Here is a 22,825-nt window from a genome sequence, read left to right as displayed (position 1 = left end):
AAAGTATTTGAAATAGAAGCGTTTGCGAACTAGGCAGTTTCCTTTTTTTTTTCCCTGATTGTTTTACATATTCAGATTGTTTGTCTGGGATATTCAGACTTCATTCCAAATGCAGGATTTAATCAAGCATAACTGCCTATTTTATTCTAAACTAGTTTTTATTTTTGGGTTTTTTTTCTTCTTTGTTTTTAAAGGACCCAAGAGCTTGCAGCATGGGAATATACATACAATCAAATATTGTTATTTATGCATGTCAGGCTAATCTGCAAAATATCACTTTCTAGACATCCTCCTTATATTAATCAGTATGCAGTTGCCATCCGAAGAAGGCATACATAGTTGACAGCCTTGAACAAACCTCCTGTATCAGAAATTTATTTTTATGTGAGACAAAGTTACAGGCAGAGCTCTGCAGGATTTGATTCCCCTCTCCTTACACAAACACACAGAGCAGGGACAGACACTGTCTGCCTTTATTTAAAGTGAGGTGAAAGGTTGACTCCTTCTCTACATTCAGTATTGTGCTGGGGGCTGGAAGAAGTTTTCATTCCCTTTTGTCCCCTGCACCTTAAGGCGCTGATGTGAGTAGTGTTCCCAGCACAAAACCTCAGCTTGACTGCAGAGCCCACAAAAGCATGACGATGCTGTGACAAGAGACGAGTGGTGTCAGAGCTGGGCAGGGAGCAGGAGGCAGCAGCTAATGTGAAGTTTAAATTCCCTTAGTCTTTCTCCCTCTTTCACTTTTAACTCTTGGATTACTCTAGATGTCTGTCACACAGGAAAGAAAGCTTTGCCTTGACTTGATACACGCAAAGTTGGCTGTCAAGTGCAAATGAGCTCTTAAATCCGTAAGCCTACCCAGCGCACACGAGCATGCACAGGTAGATGCTGAAGGGAGCGACACCTCCTCCTGCCACGGTGCGTGTCTCCCAGTGCCCCCAGGCTCCCATCAGCAATGCGAATTGCTACTCCCAAGGCAGAAGAGCAGAAAATGGAGTTCCTCTTCCTTCCGGTGAAATAATCACCCCACCAAAAAACCCCAACCCAACCCCCCCACCCCAGGTAAAAACAAGTGTTCCCATGCTGGGAGCTGCCCTGGGAGAACGGGTATCACTTTCACTTTGTTGTGGGCTGTGTCAACAATTTCATACAATAGCAACTAGATGCGCTTTTTTGCACATTAGGTTTCGTGTCCCTTTCCATTTAGAAGAAGCTGTAACATCTCCATTTGCCACTTGGTACTTGTCCAAGATAAGCAATCCAAATACACCGGAAAGAGATAATGCGTTTCTTTTTCTCAAAATAGCCTTGCATCTTCATAGAGATGGACTTGTGTCTTCCCAAGAAAAGTCAGCAGACTAAAAAACACATTGCAAAACATAGGCACTACATCTTCTGAATGCTTACATGAAATAGTTTCACTGTCCCTTTTTGGGGAAACGTTCTCCACAGACTTCTGACTTCATTTCCCAAAACATGTTTGCGGAGAAGGAACTCTTGAGTGGATGAGGACTGCAAAAGCTGCAAACCTCCAGGTATAAGGGAAGGAGCCGGGGGGGATTACAAAACACCCCCCAGTGGCAGACCAGTCTGCTGTAAAATAGGCTGGTGGATGCCATTTACAGAGAGAGAGAGAGAGAGAGAGAGAGAGAGAGAGAGAGAGAGAGAGAGAGAGAGAACTACATAATTTTAAATCCACTGACAGAGTAGAAATCACCTGTTATTGCTGATAACATTTTGGTTTGAGCATGAGAGGAGATTTAGATGAACTTCACAGAAGCAGGAAAACCTGATATCAGTCTGAGAAACAAAAGGGGTTTGGTATCTTGGTGGTTTTTTCCACGTATGCTTCCAGGTTTCATTTGACTTCGATATGCTTATTCTCCTTTTGGCCTGGGATGCTGATCGCATATAGGAGAAGAGCATCCTGCGGTGTTTCTACTGCAGGCTGACCAAGACAACGCCTGTGGTTTTGCCTTTGCTCTCCACGCACCAGAAACAGCGGAGTGAAACCACCAGCAACTCAGTTACTAAGATCAGCTCTGCCCTCTTCTTCGCTGTGCATTAAACACACTGAAGCATGGAACAGTACTGAGCGACTGCCAGATCAACCAAATGTGGGGACAGTGCTTTCGCAGGGATGAAGCACACCCTGCTTCACGCACTTCAAAAGTATTCAAATGTACAACGATGGCTCTGTCAAGCGAGCAAGATACCACTGGGTAACACGCCAGATCTCTAATACAGGTTGGCGGAGAACTCCCAAATAATTATTTCTCTTGAACAACGAGATTCATTCCTCAAACCTCTAATCTATGCTTGGCAGAAACCATGCAGATTGGAATCTTGCAGTCTTAGAAACACAGGAATAAATGTCTTTGTATCAGAGGCAGAAATCGTATTGGATTGGAGTCTTGTAATCTCACACACAAAAAATACACATCTTTTATACCAGCTTTAATAAATGTAAAGATAAGCTATACTTACATATTTCCATTTTCCAAACATAAGACCATCTGGTACTTCTAGACGACAAGGCATAGTAATAGTATCTCCATATACTGCATTTACTGTGTACAATCCCAGAGCTAGAGGAGAAACAGAAAGAGAGGAAACAATTTTCAGTGTTTTCTTGAATTCCCATATGCTAGCTAGTGTTTAGTTCACAGCTATTACAAAAGCAGAGCCACCTCCTTTGCAAACGGTTATTTTCCAGCATGTAGGCTTTATCCCCAAACCTCTAACAAAACAGAATTCCTGTCACTAAATTTGTTTACTTAAAAATTATGACCTTCTCGGACCCATGTTTCCTGCTGCAGTCAGTGGGAGCCAAGTGGATTTCCAAAGGGGATTGCATCCGCTCAACTGGATAAACACGTATTCTACAATCAGTATCCACAGCTATTGTCGCAAACTTAAAACTTGAAAAGGAAAATCCCTAAACTTTTTATTTTCTTCATCTGAAAAAATGGCCACTTCTGCCTGGAGAGGTTATGTTGCAATGCAATATTGTGAGGAGGCCATCAGACAAGTGATATTCTGACTGCTGCACTACATTAAAAACTTAGAAAAGGAAGAAAAGAGAATGTTATTTAAATGCTGGGTTCCCTTAAACTTGGGAAACAAACTAGTCTGCACATTTAGATTTTGGAAAAATGAAGTGAAATGCTTCTATGAATTATTTAAGAATAGCTTTTTTGGAAACCTCAGCACAATGTTATTGTGCTAATGCATACAAATTTACAGAATAAAACTGACCCACTTATTTTCATTGTCCAAAGCATGCGAATTGAACAAAAACAACAGACCCTAAAGTGATGAAACGTTAAAATGCAAGGAAGTTTAAAGGGGAAGATGTTACAACTTGGTGCATTTGCTATAATGCAACTTTGCTTTGCTCCTATTTCCCATAGTTGCCCCTGCTCTCGGTGATGCTCGCTGCTCCTTACACTGAACCGAGGTTTTGCTTCTGGTGCTTGCCCGGTGTCACTGAGCAAGTGTGCTGGCTGCCTGCTCTCACCCGTACGTCTGTAGCCTTTGTCAGGGTCTTCTGCCCAGACACTCAGGACCTCCCTCTTTGCTCTCCCTTCATTTGCAACTGGAGCTGCAAAATCAAGGGCTTGCTGCCAAAGAAACCTTATTTAAGAGGGAGCAGTAGGATGCTGGTGATGTAGCCAGGGCCACAGAAACACCCAGTCCTTCTAGAGACATTCATTTTTCTGGAGATTCAGCCCTTCTTGCTAGAGCTGGAAAAAGCAAACCTCTTCCCATGCGTCCCCAAAGACCTGAGCCGCAGATCCCTTAACTTTTCCGAAGTCCCAAGGCAGCCGCTGGAATGACCTGACAATTCTATTGAATGCATATGTGCACTCTATAGGGAGGTTTTCCCAAGGGATTTTTTTTATAATTGAACAAAATCATGTCTTTTCAAGAGCCAAACACTGAATTCCTTGCCTACAATTTAAATTAGAAAGTCTCCAGAGCATTTTCCTCAGGTGAGGACTTCAGAGTTCACTGTTAGCATCAGCTCCTATTTATCATTTGTATCACAGTGACAAATGAGGCTGTGACTTGTGCTGTGTGGTACTGCACAAAGAAATAGTCTTCCAAAATCCTTCCTTAGGGACACTTGTAACCTGGATGGCATCACATGGTAAGGCAGAGAAGCAGGCAAGCAGGCTGGAGCTCAACCGACTAAAGGAATGCAGGAGATAACAGGCATGACTACCTGCACGTATCTTAAACTTTCTTTCCTTCACACTGCTCCTTTTCAACTAAACACCTGCTAATCTTCTTCTGATTCTGTTATATAATTAGTCACAAACATATTTTAGGTACATTATTCACACCGTAAGGACTGCATGCTCTAATTTGCTGTATGGTTTACGAAGACCAGCTGTTTTCTAAATGACAATAGCAGTCGGTCCACTAGATGGTGCTGAGTAAGTGCAATCTTTAAAAATCAAACCAGATTTTTCTGAAGAAATCAGCTAACTTCAATTTTATGGAAATAGGACCAATGTTTTATAAAATCGAACTATAAATGGAAGTAAAATTCAAAGCTGGAACAATTTTTTCCCTTGGCCTTCTCTTGCACTCATCCTCATTCTGATCTCCAGGAGGGTGACAACACAACTTCGGCTTTGCAAGTTGAATCCCAAATTTCATTTCTGCTAGAGCTAGAAAAAAAAGTCCTTTTTGGTTCCTCTCTCCTATGGGTGCAAAATTACAAGAGACTTGCAAATACATATTCAATTAGTAAACTGGTTAGTACCCGTTCGAATTCCAGTCAAGTGTCATTTAGTAATTTGAAATTCTGTAATGGTATTTTGCATCACATGGAAAAACAGAAACTGCTCCTCCTTGTAGGAGATATTGCCTCTCAATAGGGGAAAATAAAATGACCCTGTGAGATCTGTAATGTTGTTCTCTCCTAGACACCCATTTAACCCCTGCAAGTTGCTAAGGTAACAAGTACATGCTACCAAAGACGTGACAAAGAGCCTCAGGAGCGTGAATGAAACTGTATCTGGAAAGGATTTACATTTATAGCATTCAGAGCAGGTAATTGATGAATGGCCTGATAAAGACTGGCCCCCCCCCCCCCCCAATCATGTCTTGCCATAAATTCTGCCTAAACTAAAATCATACAGTTTTCTAGGAATTTGTTAACACAGAACAAGACACACGGAAGTTTTACTTTAAATATAGAGAAATGGTCCTTACAAGAATACAAGAGGCTGTAAATTTTTCTCCTCCCGCTTCCATAGCAACAAATATAGGACATTTAAGGAGTGCAAACTAGTTGAGTAACTGCAAACGTTCACTGCAGGAACTGCAGTAACCTCTGCAAAACAACTTTGCAAACCTATACATTTAAGAAATAAACAAACAAAAAAACACCTCAACAAATTTGGAAATTCCTCTCTCTGTTGCTATTAGATATATTTGTAAAATGGTGGGATGAAGAATAAAATAGAAGAAAATGATTGCTTAATGATATGACAGGGCTTACCTTCCACCATCATTTTCTGAGAGTCCTTTACATAGTTTCCAGCTCATTGTAAGAAAAAGAAAATGAAGGCAGGATCTACAAATACATAACAAATTGCTCCATGCCCTAACACAACACAGGGTCAATGTCAAGGCCCTTGTATCTCATTAACTGCAGGAGAGCACAAAAGCAACTGTAGGGAATAATAGTACAAGAAGTTACTGGACACCATGCCCTGTCTTGCTGCATTTCTGATGCATCTTTCTGTAGCTAATTACGAGCTCAGCCAGCTCCCCTGCATGATTTTCAGATGTTGCCTTCTAAAACTGAGCCAGCGCTGTTAACACCGCCACTAACTGAGAGGCAGGATCTTGTCCCATGTACGCTGGGAGAAGCTCTACTTGAACTATCTATGAATTGCACCTATATACCAGGTTAATCCAGCTCACTGTCCTTCCATGTCTTTACATACAGGTTTGAGCCGGCTGGGGTTTAACTCATTTTCCCCACTTTGATCCAGTGCTGAAGAAACTCTGAGCCAGATTAAACCTTTCCATGTAGGTTCGGATATGGGAAGAAAGTAGCAGCATCAGGAGGTATGACAACTCAGAGAGAGATCCCAGCAGGACACAGTGAAATTGAGATGGCATTTGCTGTTGATGCTTTTAATTACAGTACTTTCCACATCCTCATGGCAGTGCTAACTGGCATCCTTCTTTGTCCCCCTTCTCTGCCTGTGTTTCACAAGAGAAGAACCAAACTGTACCCACATATTTGGGTGACAAAGTAAAAAATCTGACTACTTGATCAGAGGCTTAAAGGCAGAGGAGGTGTGCTGTTGTTATTTTAGATCCTCACCAAGAGTATATGATGCAGGTCATAATTTAGACTAATTATTATTTTTAAATCAGTGGGATCATATAAGAGGAATGGATAGAAGGTGAATATCTAAAATTCTGGAAGCTGATGTTTCTCCAGAGAAAATAACAAAAGCTGTAGGAAGCGTATGGAAAGCAGCCATGTCTTCCACCTCTACCTTCCATTTGAAATACTGAATATTTTTCTTGCCATAAACATCTTTTTAAAGCGCTTAAGAGTAACATTTTTGTGACAAATGTAAAACAGAACAAGGGCTGTTCAAACACCCTTTAGATGCAAGATCCACAGGAGACTATGAACCTGTATCTGGAAACTATGACTAGCAGAGGTACTGCCCAAAACTCATCTTCACCGGCCTGCTCGGCTGCCTCACAGCACAGCTTACTTCCAGTTACTAAAGCAATGGAAAACTGGGCAGCTGAACGTCTCTCAATACCCTGGAGTCCACTGATTTAAATGATGTTTTACATCTACAAAGATGTCCTGTATTTTCCTTCTGCACCTAATTTTTTACTGCTGAAGTTTCTGCCCCAGCAGGTTCAGCAATGATGCCTTCTATTACATTTTCTGGACCCAAGGAGCAAGGTCTCATTACCAGAGAACAGCAGGACACGTTGGCTACTACAGTTCTTTGCAGCAATCATCAGCAGCAAGCAGGGGAGGTCAATTAGTAGCTTCTGGAATGGAAGTGTCCAAACCCAAGAGCTATTATGTCTATTTAGCACCTACTTTGGAAAGTTAACTACTTTGGAAACTCTACATTAGGATTAGCACTCCAAATCTTTATGTGAGGTTTTGGTCCTCCCATTTTATCTCCAGGTAGCCCAGATTAGCTTGTATTTAATATGTTGTGGGAGGTTAAAAAGCTTTGCCTCATAAAATAAATATTTTATGAAAGTTGCTTGCTATCAGCTCTTAAGTAGCAACAGGCAGATTTTTCTTTCTGCTTTCCACTTCCTAAATGCATTTCAGCAATATAGGCATACACATAGGTCCTCTTGAGCATCCACTTAGGTACCAGCATAAATGGCTGGTACCAGCCTAAGTGATTTCTTTTAGGAAACATCATTATTTCACAAAAACAATAATTACATGTTCTTAAGATCAGGAAGTCACCTTTTCAAATCATAGAATCATTTAGGCTGGAAAAGAACCTTAAGATCATCAAGTCTAACTGTAAGCCTAACACTGCCAAGTCCACCACTAAACCATGTCCCTAAGAGCCATGTCTACATGTCTTTTAAATACCTCCAGGGATGCTGACTCAACCACTTCCCTGGGCAGCCTGTTCCAGTGCTTGATAACCCTTTTGGTGAAGAAATTTTTTCTAATATCCAATCTAAACCTCCCCTGGCACAACTTGACGCTTTTTCCTGACACCCACCTCGCTACAGCATCCTTTCAGGTAGCTGTAGAGAGGGATAAGGTCTCCCCTCAGCCTCCTCTTCTCCAAACTAAACCACCCTAGTTCCCTCAACTGCTCCTTATAGGACTTGTTCTCTACACCCTTCACCAGCCTCATTGCTCTTCTTCGGCTATGCATTTATTAACAGTAACTTTTTTTTTTTTTTGAGACAAAGCAGTATATGAATGACAGCTGGGTATTGGTACAATGCAAAATGGATTAGAAAAAAACTCCAGCTTTGAATGAGACAAGACTTGACAGCACAAACTTACTGTCCCAGCACTATTAAATTAAAAGCACTACTTAGAGAAAAAATTAAGAGAGTTCACAGAATCCCAGATTGGTTGAGGTTAGAAGGTACGTCTGGAGGTCATCTGGTCCAACGCCCCTCTTCAAGCAGGGCCACCTACAGCCAGTTGTCCTGCACCATGTTCAGATGATTTTGAGTATCTCCAAGGATGGAGACTCCACAACCTCTCTGGGCAATGTGTGCCAGTGCTCAGTCACCCTCACAGGAAAAAAGTGTTTCCTGATGTTATGTCCTGCATTTCAGTTTGTGCCCATCGCATCTTGCCCTATTACTGAGCACCACTGAAAAGAGCCTGGCTCCATCTTCTCTGAAGCCTCCCTTCGGGTATTCATACACATTGATGAGAACCACTCTGAGCCTTCTCTTCTCTCAGCTGAACAGTCCCAGCTCTCTCAGCCTTTCCTCGTAGGAGAGATGCTCCAGTCCACCGTCTTCATTGCTCTTCATGGCCTTCATTGGGCTCTCTCCAGTATGTCCCTGTCTCTTTTACTGAGGAGCCCAGTAATGGACACTCCACTCCAGATGTGGCCTCACCAGCACTGAGCAGAGGGGAAGGATCACTTCACCTGACCTGCTGACAATACTTTGCCTAATGCAGCCCAGAATACCATTAGCCTTCTTTGCTGCAAGGGCACACCGCTGGCTCATGTTCAACTTGGTGTCCACCAGGACCCCCAGGACCTTTTCTCCAAAACTGCTTTCCAGCTGGTTGGCCACCTTCCATGCTGCATGGAAGTTGGACTTTTCAGACAGGACTCAACTTTCAACTATTTTTTTCTCCCTCTCTTTTCCTTGCCTGGCAAAAAGTAACTTTTCCAGTAAGACATTTAGTAAACTTTAAAGACATTCATAACACTGATCATGGGAGCATAGAATGGAAAATACAGCAAACATGTCATGGACTTCATGTTTCGCTACCTGGGCCTGACAAAGTCACCTGTATGGATATAATGGGACTTTAATCATCCTTTTTGCTGAGCCACAACAGCCTGGGAGCCAAACACCGCTCAGTCTTGAGTCTGCAGACCTCTGCAATGGAGGCCCAGGTGCCATTTTTTTCAACAAGCTTGTCCTTGTGATCTAGCTCGCTTTACTGAAAACAAGCCTCTTCACATGAGCTACAACAGGCACTCTTACAGACAGCTCACACAGACTCGCCCTTGGTCATTAATCTTCTGACATAGCACAGAAAACATAAGATACACTTCAGGATGTAAAAAGACTGGTTTAAAGCAAGCAAAAAGGAAAAAAAAAAAAAAAAAAAGGCTTGTGTTATCAAAATTCACGCATATGACAGCCCCCATACCAGTTTGGTGGTTACTTGTTTCATATGCTGGCCATCAAAATAGGGAAGCAGGGCAAGCAATTCCAAGAAAATTCAAACATTGATTATCTTCACCTTACAAATATGATTAAAGACAAAAAAGTATGTGTTTGTGGATATGTTATCTGATACAGGTTATATAAACAGTACATTTTTTCTTATCTCTACCTCTTTAAATAGTGAAACAAATCCACACGTGGGTGATTAGGATTTCAAAAAGACTATTAGTTACAAGAGAATCATCCTATTATTCAAGAGGGAAACTAACTGCAGATAAACATATCCAACAGTATTTAATGTAACATACATTTGTAAAACAACGTAACAGAACTTGCTGAAGGGTTCTTATACTTTATCACAGCATTCCTTCAATGAGTTTTAAACCCTGAATAATATTAAAGTGCAGGCAATTTTAACACCAAAGGAAAAAAAAATCCTTTATCATCTTATAAGCACTCATGCAATGGACAGCAATTACCCTTTGGAATTGTCACTGCTAACTTGAGCTCTTTGAAGATGTGAAGTAACTGAATGGAAATGCACATTTGAGGCTGGATTTTTTTTTGTGGGGGCAGGGGGGGAAGACCCAACTCAAAACATCGTTGTGACTCTGGAAGATGTTGAATTCTCTTTTGACAAGCTGATCAAAGAAACACCTACTTAACTCCAAAGAAGCAAGTAGCCAAACCCACACAAACAGGAGCACTTACATGCTTAACACTGATTTTGGCAACTAGTCAGGCAGATTAGGGAGATGATGGGGCTTGGCACCCAGCAACATCAAGGCATCAGGCAGTGCAGATCAGGAAACAGGCAGGGTATTTAAAGGTAAAGAGATACTGAAAAAACCAGAGCTGGAGAGCAGGCATTAAATGCCAGCAGAATTCAGCTATCGTTAGTCTACACAAAGCATTATCCTTGTTTAAAACACCCAGAGTTTCTCCTTATAAATGAGGAAAAAATGCTAAAGGAAACACATCAAGACTTCAGAAATCCTCCCTTCTATGAACACGAACAACTAATATGCTCCTACTCCTTTCAGATTCCATACAAATCAAATGTTTTCCTTATCAGTACAAAGAAACCAGCTATAATTAGGAACTAGCTGAGATAACCTGTCTCATCCACCAAGGCTGCATGGGCTCTATCACCTTATCATTAAAGAAAACCTCAGCCCCCTCCTCCATCTCTGGTCAAAAAGACAGAGGCCGATGCATGCTTCTCACTGGCGTTTTGCTCTATAGTTCAGCCAGTCATGCACTGCACGGGAGGAACAGTTTTCCTGCACAAGCACATGGCTTTGTATGTGCGAGCTCAAGGCTGGGGCGTCCATGAGTTCAGGTCCAAAATCCCAAAGAGCACTCTAATCACAGATTTCGAAGTCCTGCAACATGACCAGATAAAATTCTGGGTGCTGCGTGCCTGTTAAAAAACCAGACTACTCAACTGCTCTTTATTTCACTGAGGGCTATTTCTGCTCCAAGATTTCAAAACATCCAGCTGTGTCAGTATTTCGGTGGCTATTTTCCCCACTTCCCCCACCAGAATACAGCTTCCCTTCCTCTAAGCTTTGCTTGTAGCTTGATTTGGAACGACTTTAGCGCAAGCTTTTGAAAAGATTGAGGGAAATTTCAATCTACAAGGCAGAGGTCTTAGAAAGTTATGTCCTTCCAAGAGCAGATGGGTTTGTAGTAGATGCTACAGTGCGTAGTTTACAGGGGCAGTCGTTACTGTAAGCTTTACCCTAGGGAGGTGCACACTGACCATTTCTCTGAACATTTTCCATCATCCTTGCTGCTAAAGGAGTACACTGGAGACCACACAGAAGAAAAGTTTCCTCAGTCTGAGTGTACCAAATGCCTAGATTGCATCTAAAAAATGATGACTAATAACCTTTTGTCAGCTTAGGAACTTCAAATGTTATATATAAAGCAATAATCATGACAGTAACCATAATCATAAAAAGTTTCTAGAATTTTTGTTAGGTATGCAAAAGAAATTTGTACATAGTCATACTCATTTAAAATTTGAATGTCCATCATTAAATGCATTATCGTTGCCACTTAAAATAAAACAGATACTACTTTCCAAGTCAGCAAAGCTTTCAAACTATATAAAATCTGCTCCTACCATTAGCTCCTGCAAAGCTTGAGACCAAATGGTCAATTCAAAGCTCAGTAACTGATGCAAAACACTACTGCAAAATGAACTGCTTGTGTCAGCACATCAACCTTCCTACTCCCACCTCAGCCTCTGTTCCAATGCCTAGCTCCAAGAAGACAAAGGAAACTGCTAAGACCAATATCTCTGAAACAGGACCAGCAAAGCTCTGGTTTGCTTGGCAGCAGTAAGCCCATCTCTGCTTTTTAATCCGGTCCCTTTTAAATCAGGAAGGCTCCAAAATCTGCTAAGGAACTGGAAGGAAAACCCATGGAAGCTACCGGTGCCTTTGTACTGCATGGGCTTTGTTATAGCAAAATTTTCCTTTCAAAGGGAAAGTCCTGAGCTTCTTTACACAAACCACCACCCCAAAACATCACCTGTGATTTCAATGGCCTTCTAATCACACTATTTTATGGAAACCCTAGCTTTTGGCTCAGAATTACGTAACTCTATTTCTGGATTCGGTGGTAATCCAAAACCAGTCAGATTTGTTTTGCAGGCTGATTTGCCGGTTTAAGTTTTCAAGCCCTTTGAGTAAATCTTACAGGTTTTAAAAAGTTACATATATAGTGGTGTTGCTGTAAGTAGGAAAAAATGTAGTGTAATTCCAAGCAAATATTTACAAATGAAACTTACGGAAAAAACATCTACCTACTTGAAAATGCTTGAATTAGTATAAGGCTAGCAGAGACAATGCTTCCACAAGATCTGGGTGGAACCATGTCAAAAGACACTTCCAACATTGGCAAGTTGTGGTCAGCATCAGAAAACCCAGCTGTGTTTTTTCTGAGCACCGTACATGGGGAAAAGAAGGTATCTTTCCCACAGCTGATGCTGCAGCTGAAAGGCCACTGTTAATGATTTACTGTGATGCAAATTTTTACAAAACATTGCTTAGGATAGTTCTTATAATTCAGAGGAAAAGGTAAGATGGCCAACGTGTCTTCTTGTAAATACTTCTGTTCAATATGCAGCCATGACTAAAGGAACTATGATTTTTTTTTTAACATACTGAAGAATTGAAAATAATTTATTAAAGTAGTTACCAACATATGGTGTGATTTTTTACAAATGGTCTGGCACATCTGCCAAGGAAGTGAGTTGTAGCTTACTAAAGTTTGATAGTACAAGCTATCTGCCAAGAGATGAGCAGCAAATGCGGGAAAACAGTTTGAGTCAATACTGCAATGCATTTCAACTTTAAAGTTTATACCTAATTAGGCAAAACAGGATCAACAAAGCCTTTGTAGCTTGGTGAAACTTCTCACTCTTTCTGAGGTTAGCCTTTGGCTGCTCCTGCAGCGTACTTCTGTTATGCTTCTCAGTTGCCCTTCCAAAGCACTTTTCCATTTGCTAAAACTACTCCAATTGTTTTTTATCTTCTTGTTATGCTAGTCAGCAATGCTGCTGTGTATCCAATAGCTTAAAGAGACTTAAAAGTTTCTATTAAGTCAAATAAAACCTGTAGCTCAAAAATAATTACCTAAAATCCCCCATTATATTTTGCTATGAATCCTTTTTTCCTTTTTTTAAAAAAATCAATAGGCAGCATACTAAAAAAAGAGCTGGCCTTCTTGCTTTTTCATAACTTGATATTGACAGTGTGGATCAATATACCCCACAGGCTAATAGTGCAGAAAAAACACATAATTTATACATAAATGCTGAATAAAAGGCTAAACAGCGTATGTTTTTCCTATCAGAACTATGAGAGATTTTGTTTTGGTACTCTAACTAAGAGTATATTGCCCTGTCATCCTAGATTTTAAGTCAATGTCAAGTTGGCAGTGCACCAAGGGAGAAGACTTTCTGAAAAAGGAGGCGGAACTTTTGCCACTTGTATCCTTCCCCTTGCGCATCCTGCTGCTTCACTGCGGCGAGAGGCCTGGGAAATGGGGCTGCAATGGTGGTGGCACCGGAGTGGAGATGGCAAAGGGGGCCCAAACCTGCTGACTCCTTCCAGAGGCACCTGGAAACCAATGGACTGTTTCTCATGGGGTGAGACACTTGGGCTCCTTTTCTACCACAGCCACTAACCTCTTCCCATCAGCCTGCACAGGATTAAACCAAACCAATGAGAAGAAGCAACCGTAAGATGACAAGGAGGTGGTCACTGCATCCCACTTGGTCAATGGCTGTTTCTGGGAAGGTGCAATCACAGCCCTGCGTTAAGACTTCACTGTGATCACGATTTAACAAAAACCAGTCGTGCACCTGAGTCCCTGACCAGGGTGCACCTCTCCAACTATGGAAAGCACGGGGCAAAAAAAAAAAAAAAAAAGTTTTCTTTCACACACATTATGGTCCACATTTGCTAGTAAAGCATACTTTAGCTTGTCTATGTACAAGTATCCCTTGTAAGTACGTCCCTTTAGATATTGGCCTGTGAGGATCCATAAGCAGGTAAGAGGAAGAGCAGATGGACCTTCCATATACAGTTGTTTTAGGAGTTAGGCACTATCTAAGAAATGTATGCCTTATTGATCTGTGCTCCAACTCTTGCATCAAAACAAAGGAAAAATTAGTTCAAGCAAGCCCCTAACTTTGGAAAAGCAGCCGATAAGCAGCAGTTTCTTCCCCCTGGCATCGGCCAGATGCAAGGATGCACATAAAGACTGCAGCATCATAGGAAAGTCTGACCCTGACTCCACTCCACCTACTCTCAATCAAATACATGGAAGGGCTCTGTGGCCATGTTGGCAGAGCCAACAGCAGCATTAAAGCTACTTGCTTTTCCCCACTTGCTTTCTGCACCTTTTCTACTTTCACTTAGTGAAAATTGCGTGGTTAACATACCTAAGGCTTGGCAGTACAGTAACAGATAAGAATTATCCATACTTCCCAGTGTAAAGGTAAATTAAAAAAAAATACTTTATTTCTTGATAAATGAAAACTTAGTAACAATTTGTATTTTTACAAAAGATGTACTTCCCAAAACATGTATACATTTCTTACATTTCTCTAAGCATGAAGGAGTCTCAAGAAAAAAATTAAGGTACCAGAAAGCAAATCAGATGATCATTTTGCAAAGTATGGGGGAGGGGGGAAATCACTGATCACTCCGGTTAAAAGTCAATAAATGCAATGGAAAAAACCTAGGAATTAGGAAAAACAAGGTAACACAAAAAATTAGAAAAACTAATGTAGTTAAATCAATGCTACCACAGTTGTCCTATGCAAAGGAATCTCAACAGCAGACACTGTTCTAACCACTTCCCTCTAGTGAGTTGTCTGCATTCTGCCCGCAGTCCTCCTTATAGGAAGAGTCACTTCCCTTCTGCCTGTCTAGGATCCTTCCAAATTGAAAATTGGTGCCTGGCAGTTTTCAATAATGTTATTTTTTTAACCATGCATGTTGTTCCTCTACTTCAAATCATGATTTACTCTGTCAAGTAATCCTAAACCAAAGAAAAAAGCCAGATCTCTACTACTGAGCATGTTCCAAATCTGCAACCTTACCCTCTCCATTACCTGCACATTCACCTGGGCATTTGCTTACTCATGCAAAACTGTAGTGAGGTTCACCTCCCCAGCTTCTGCCACAGGCTTGCTATCTGCTATCAGCAGTCCTCTCTGCAGCAAATGGGGTATCCAGAAAGCAGAGAAGAATCTGTGATGAGAAGGCATTTTTGCTTCTCTTTCTTTATCAGTACTCTGAATCATTTGCGGAAGCTCCACCTGTATTCCTGTAATAATCCTGTACACACCAATAAGGACGAAATAAAATATTTGGTGAATGCAAGTTAGATAGGCAACTTGCAGAAGTGTGCAATGCAGCTTCCACTGACACTCTGCCGAGCTGGGCACCCAAAATCATGCATCCAATACTGTGTATCACAGAAACATGTTCTTCCTACCTGCTCTTCATCAAGGCTGCGGGGTCCATAGCTAATTAACATGCAGTGTCCTGCCACGCTTCTCTACTGCAGTTACGCTTACCAGACCTGCTGCTTGCTGGTTTTAGCAGTGTTTATTCTCAAAGAAACCAGCTAAATTTCACCAACAGAGCAAATCATAACCTGTGACTATAATGTGTATAATGTGTACAGAGTATTATTTTCAGTAAATGAGCTTCATTTACTTGTGGTGAAAACCATGCACTAATCACCTCAAAAAAAAAAAAAAAAAAAAAAAAAAAAGAAAAAAAAAATCCTCACAGAAGTTACTGCTTCAAAGGGCATAGATGAAGGACAGATTTATCCTTCCATAATGCTGAGTGGGTGGAAAAAGCTGTACATGCTTTCAACAGAAAACATCCAGGCCTTCCTAATTAGGGAAGTAGATTGGTAAATGCAAAGCATCAGCTTTATGTGCCATCAGGTGGCTCCAGTTGCATGGACAACCCCCCAGCTGATGATAGGCTTTTGGCTGCTCCATCTGTTTTCCAACTGCATTCCCTACTGATAAGGGAGAGGACAAAGTGAGCAGGTGAGATTAATGTAGCCTCCCCGAATCATCAACAGGTCTTTGTTACCTGGAGACAAGACCTATCATTTCACTGATAGCACAATAACATAGGTGTGAGGGGAGAAAAGCTCATTGAAAGTATAATGCTACAAATCCTTATGATTTATGCTAAAATAAGTGACTGACAGCTCCTCTGAGGCTCTCTTTAGATTTAATGGGCTCCTCACAGACACAGCTTTTTAAATTTCACAGATGCCTGTAGCCAGGCCTGGTACTGGCAACTGTCTCCTGCTCTAGGAGAATGAGCTGAAGCAGATGTGTACTTTCAGCAACAGGAGAAATCAGCATCGCCTTTGTTTCTGAAAGTTTCACCTTTGCCTGCCTTTCTTAACCAGTATGCTGAAAATTAAGAGAAATGTCAGCAACACAAACTGCAAACTATGTATAAAAAGAAAGAGTTAACATTACACAGACTCTTATTCAATGGTGAAACATAGACACACAGATATGGAAATATGTAAGGCTGGTGTGACTTCAGTGCCCATCATTTCTACTTGTGGATATTACTGACACATGTGATGCTATGAAAAGCTGCCAAATATCGGGGTTTGTTTCCACCTCATATGTATTTACATATGTATGTGCATATATAAGCTAGCATCTGATGTGCTATTACTTTCCTTCTTCGCATGAATTCTTTATTGTTTTTTACCAAAAAACCCCATTGCTTAAAATAATGCTGCATATATAAAAAAATGCTGGAAAGGACCACACAACTGCAGCTCAAATCTGGTGGACACATCTTACAATGATTTTCCAATATAATATAACATTAGAATATACAGGTACTGTCCAGTTACTGAACAAATTGTCGTAAGTCTCAGCTGCCCTCTGGAGAAAACCATGAAGGCTTAGAAAATGCAAAGTATGGTTCCTATTAATTTTTTAAATTAATGTAAGAGTTACTTTCTAGAATTTTAAGCTGTAGGCATTACTTTGTGCAAATACAGTGTTGCTATAAAGTTTAAAAGCAGCAGCATATGTTGTAAGGACTATCTGTAGTCCCCAAAAGGCTATCAAAAAGTTACTGTGAGCGTGTACAAACAGAAGCAATACAGAAGTTCAATCTTTCAAATAGTTATGCACATATTTATCTTCAAGAACAAATAGTCCCACAGCACGAGGACGAAGGCACAAAACATCAGCATTACTACTAGAAAACAGTTATGCTGACTAGGCTTCCTTCCCTATTATTATACATATTGTGGTAGCTTCCTGGACCCCATTTATAAGATAACAAAGAGGCACGATCAACCAATTGCTCAGGGGCCCAGCCCAGCCCAACCTTCAGTGAAGCACTTCAGGACCACTGTGGAGCCACCCTTACTTCCAGAGCCCCCCAACTCCAGGCACACAGCACGCACCTCTGCCACAAATAAAACCTGGGACGTGGTTTGCAGGAACAGAGAAACTTTGACTACCCGGGTAATACACTATGCTGGCTTTAGGAAATGCGTTCACTACATGCCACTCATTTCGACATAGTCCTGAACAGCAGTATCAGAAATGATAGCAATGATAGCAGCTGCACAGACTTGGATGCTTGTAATTTTAGATTTTGATGTGAATGGTTGAGTAAACAGCAATTCCTTCAGAGTAGCCCACCTCGGTTAGATGCGTGGCTTCCAGCGCAGAATGGCCGCATTTACACTGTCATTGAATCTCTCTGTAAACACATATTGTGATGTGAAAGTTGGCCACTTTCTCTATATACCTGTCAGAAACTCTTTGTGGAGAAGGCAATCGTGTTTTAGTTAGCATGACAGCCTCTGCAGTGCATTATGCTCTTGTAAACTGCATTAGTGCACAACTGCACTTTTAAGTACAGTTCAACGTGCTGTTTCGGCCTACATATTTGGGCCATAATTACCAATTTCCTTATTTAGGCGCTGCTGCTGCCCATATCACCACTTCTCCCTGAGCAGGAACACACAAGAAAGATCTCCCGAGCTGTTTTGATTTGTGGCAGGAGCTTTTACCTGTACGCTGCTAGTCACCCATTTTTTGACACTAACCATGTACTCAGAGCATTCCCATTCTGCAACAACCATCGAAGACAAGGTGTTTTCTACATAGCCCATATGTTGGCCAAGCACACAAGATACTGTAGGGCCACGCTGAAGCAGATCACCTCCTGAAGGGCAGAGCCATCATGCGCATCTTTATACCGCAGTACTGCAAAGTAAATGAGAGGTACCTTCTTTCCAACCTTGTGTTTTCTGCAGAGAAACAGCATTTGCACAGGGCCCAGCGAGATACTGCTTCAGCTTTCGGGAAGTTAAAAGCATCCCTGAGTCTGTCAGTCACAGGTTGTCCGGCTGTGCTGTGGCTCTCAAAGCCATCATACCCGAGGGGACTCCTAGAGCACCCACCGCTTGCAGCCCTTCCTAACCACTACTCTGTATCAAGAGGAATGCGACCGTGCTGGCTACCTGGCAGAAAGCACTTCTGAAAGGCCAAAACAATCTCACAGCTCCTTCGAGCCATTTCTTAGCATCAGGAGGGGTGCTAGGATGACTAAGTGGGGCAAAGGATCTGGCCCCCAAAGACAAAAACTTGTTCTTCTGTCTTTTGTGAGGAAGCAGAACAATTTTTGATAGTCTCCAGCTTTTGTAAAAACATGCACTAATTAGCACACATATTTTAAAAAATGCCCCTATACCTAATTATTCTGAAGAAATCTTGAAAACTAATTATTAGTTCTGGAACCCTTTTTCCTTTTTGAAGCCAGATGGTGCCCTTCCTAAAATACCAAGGCTCGAAAATTATTTATGTGAGCTTTGACCACATCTGAACAGCTCAGGGAATGATGTATTTTTTTAATGCCCTGATACTGACAACAAGCCTTTTTACTCTAAATTAATGGGAAACAAATGTCGCACAGTGAAGATAAAAGTGACTTTGCAAAGTTTTATTCTTTAGAAGTTGCCTTGTTTAAGAGACAAAGGTCATTGCAGAAATGTCAGTATCTGCTTGTCTGACAGAACGGAGGGATGCCACGGCACGTGTGCATTCTCACGACACGTGTGGTATGGGTTGTGCGTGCATGTGGGGAATCAATGGTATTTGGGATAATATACCTAATTTTAGGTTGGTCTTAACTGGGTCTTGCAAAAAAACCAACAAAACCCCAACAAAACCAGCCCCACCACATACAGAAACAAACAAAACCCCAGAGTAACCCATGCCACCCTCCAGCAAAGTAGCAGCTGCCTTTAGCTTTTTAGGCTGATGTGCTTTGTTTAACTTTTTAATGCGCTTTTCTTTTTCTTAAATGCATTTGATAGGCAAATTCATTCTGAAAGACAGATGTCCACAGCCTAAACCAAACCACAGAAAAGCGAAGAGGCTGGGTTTTGAGACCCGGTGCAGGCATCAGGTGTAGCCCCCCTGGAGCAGGGTTTCAGCGCAGCCCCTGCTAACCAGCCAGTCCCCTGTCATTCCTTCCTGCAAAGAGCAGGATGGGGACCTTTGAACAGGAACCCACAGCTTCTGCACACAAGGGCTGTGAACCTGGACCTTCAGAAACAGTGCTCAAAAGCATCTTTTAAAAAGAAGTCAGTAAGAGCCTAAAAATCCCAGACTTTCCACTTAAAGATTGCTGTTTTCACCAGTGAATCTCAATGCGCTTTCCCATGGACATAACTGCTTTTATTCTTGTTTTAAAACAGCACAGGAAAGGTCCGCAGATGTGCAACACCTTGCTCACCATAGTGAGGAGGGCTGCCAGCTGCGGCAGAGCTGGTACGGGTGGGAAGAAGCGATGGACAGTTGGCACAAAGAAGCTTTGAATTGGGTGACAGACCATCAGGCTGCAGAGTTGTAAGAGGGTTTCTGCAGCACCATTCACGTTATACCCTTGGCATTATCCTAAAGCACTGTTTAATAAGCATCATGCTTCTGCTTTGAGGCTGAAATACCAAGTCCCTAAAAGTAGCTTCACACCTGAACCTGCCTTCTGTGCACCAACAGCTGCTCCCAGAATTATTTTTCCTCTCTAGACAGTCCATACAAGTATCTGAAATTGGCTGCTGCAGGATTGAAATGAGTCCAACTTAAAATTAGTATCCATTATAGCTATTTTAACAAAACCCCTCAACAATCAAAACAAGACACCTTAAATCAAGCTGAATGCATCTAAGTAGGTTTTCATTATCTAGATTTATCTTAGGTACATGTAATTTCTTTCTCATTAAATTGCAATATAAGCCATTTTGTACATATAAAAATATTAAAACATATTTTCTTCTCAAAATGACTAAAATGTGATAAAAGCCCACACAATACTTCCCTTGCCTTGATGCTTTCAAGAGAGTACCATATGGCTTGTCTGAATCCCTCAACAAGAGGTTTCCTGAATTCAAAACTGATTTGATTTGGCAGCTCCTTCTTTAGAAAATGTAAATTCCCATAACATAATTTAAATTATATTCTAACAAAACATTGTTTTCTTGTCATAAGTATGGGCAAGCTTTTACACATTTTTCATTTTCATCGTGAAGGTAAATTCTTCAGCTTTTAGAACTGGCAGTAGTATTATTACCAAACATAGTATCTCTGCACATTATTAATAAAGTAGTATGTCATAGGTGCCTCAATGCCTCCCCTGTATATCACAATATTAGGCACTCCGAAGATCTGGAGTATGTGGTAATCTTTCTTAAACAGCCATGCAATCTAAGTAAGAAAGAAAAGCAAAGGAGAAGAGGCTTATTGAAAACTCTTTTCTTCTACAGAGAAGCTGCAACACAAAACTCTCATGACTGGCAGAGGCCGGGCAGGCAGCATTTGGCAAGATGACTACTTTGGATTGGGTTCCTCACAGTCCTGCTACAGAAGACGATCCCTTTCTAGGACTTGTCTCACAGACCAACCAAAGTAAGAAAACCAACAACTAAAGGCTTTTCTGAAGAGATCAGCTTATGGGCCCAAATGAAATGCAGTAAAATATTCCGGTTTTGTTCTGGATTTCACACCAGGCTGAAATCACTTCTTTGTTTCTCAGGTTGGATACAACAGCTGCAACAGAAATTGCTATTTAGTTACACTTCAGAGAACAAAGTAGTTTGTCATCATAGGATGCTTCCGTACTCCTAAAAATAACTGGAATACAGTTAGTACGATACACCTTCTTTAGAGCTATGTTAGAGCCTTTTCTTTCCACCTAAGGAAAATGAAGCTTGTGTGATTGTGCTGCTCATGGGTACCCCTAGAGGAAGCCAACAGGTTAAGAAGTTGACAAGTTTCATTAAAGTTCCACAGGGAAATAGAAGATACTTTGTATCCAGAAGTGCCATGAAGCCGGGAAGGAGGAAAAAAAGAAAAAAAAAAAAAAAGAAAGAAAAAAAAGAAAAAAAGAAGGTAGTGGCCAGCTGAGAAAAATGCTGCAAAACTGGCTTAAATTGACAGGCTACCAGGGCATCCACCCTGCAGAGAAATTTGCAAGGCTCCCAGGAGGAGAGAAGCTTCCATGGGAACCTCCCCTGCCTTCATCTCCGGAAGACACACCGACAGGCCTGAAGCCAGGGAAAAAATAGCCATTATTAGCTCTACTGCCTCTCATTTACTTAGTTACCCCTCTGCACCTCTATTTCCAGTCGTTTCTGTGGAGAAGGGTAACCTGAGCTCTCAGGGACGCAGACACCGAGGAACATCATTCCCAGCGTAATGGACAGATGGCAGGAAGATACAAGGGAGCATCAACCCCCCCCCGGTATTTGAAGTCATCATCCAGCTGAAATGGTCCTTAACAGATAGACAAGGTGAGCTACGACTGTAGACCTGTTTTTCTATCCCCAGTTATTAAGGAACAAAATAGTGGTATACTGTTCAAGCAGAAGTATCACTTCATTAAAGCTATTATTTGAAAAGCAGGAAGACAACAGGAAAAAATGTCTTCCACCCCAAACCCAACATTCAGGGAATTCAGAGGGTGCAGCAGATTCGCTTTATCAAGGCACAATCCTAACTAATCTTACAGAAGCAATTCTAATTAGGCAGGAAATGAAGAACGGTTTCTTTCAGGCTGGCTGAAAGAACAGTGGATTGATTTAAATCAAATCACTGATTTTAATCATGGATTTAAATCAACCAAGCAGGACACCTTGATTTAGCTCATCAACTTTAATCTTGTACTTTTTACTTTTTTCCTAATGAAAGCTCATTCATTTTGTTAAGATAATGTGCAGAATTGTAAAAAGCGCACACTATGTTAAAATGGATTAAAATTTTTATTCTCCCTCAACATTGATGACTTGTGACTACAAAGCCTGAGCTAATTTTTTAACAGAGTTAAAAAGCATCACTTTTAAAAATCATTCAAATTTGAAAGCTCATATGTGAAACACACTGCAAATTATTTTTGAGATTGTAATAAATTTAAGCCTTGATAAATATAAAGGATTTCTGCTTAGTTTTTTTCTAAAACTATTTAGGTGAAACACCCCAAACTTGCAACATCATAGACTTTAATCTATTTATGTTGAAGAACATTAGAGCCCAGTAAAAGGTAATGCATTACATTATTTAGGGAAACCTATAGATAGTATGTAACCTGGTATTACACAGCATTGTCTTAAAAAAAAGAAGTAAGAAGCTTGCAAGATATTATTGTGGCCTCCATCAATAAAAATAAATGAGGAAAGTGTTGGTACTGGGATCACAATGCTGAACTACTCAGAGTACTTCGAATATGTCATAGAAATCCTGATCAGATGCTATCCAGAAAAAAAAAAAAAAGCTTCATAATGTATTGTGGGGAAAAATAATCCAAAGCAAGTGTCA

At 41.1% G+C, this 22,825-nt stretch overlaps 1 protein-coding gene across 2 annotated transcripts in view; it reads right to left on the bottom strand.

Annotated features, from left to right (window-relative positions):
* ALCAM (activated leukocyte cell adhesion molecule) overlaps window positions 1-22,825 on the bottom strand; it is a 124,240-nt gene that overhangs the window by 33,855 nt on the left and 67,560 nt on the right. For both annotated transcript variants that reach the window (XM_030020054.2, XM_030020055.2), the window contains exon 2: window positions 2,488-2,588. In XM_030020054.2, the coding sequence (XP_029875914.1) occupies window positions 2,488-2,588 (101 nt within the window). The remainder of the gene's footprint in view (window positions 1-2,487; window positions 2,589-22,825) is intronic.

The sequence above is a fragment of the Aquila chrysaetos genome, chromosome 7 (assembly GCF_900496995.4).
Source record: "Aquila chrysaetos chrysaetos chromosome 7, bAquChr1.4, whole genome shotgun sequence".
Lineage (NCBI taxonomy): Eukaryota > Metazoa > Chordata > Aves > Accipitriformes > Accipitridae > Aquila > Aquila chrysaetos.
The sequence above is the reverse complement of the archived record's forward strand: the minus strand, read 5'-3'. Positions and strand labels throughout refer to the sequence as shown.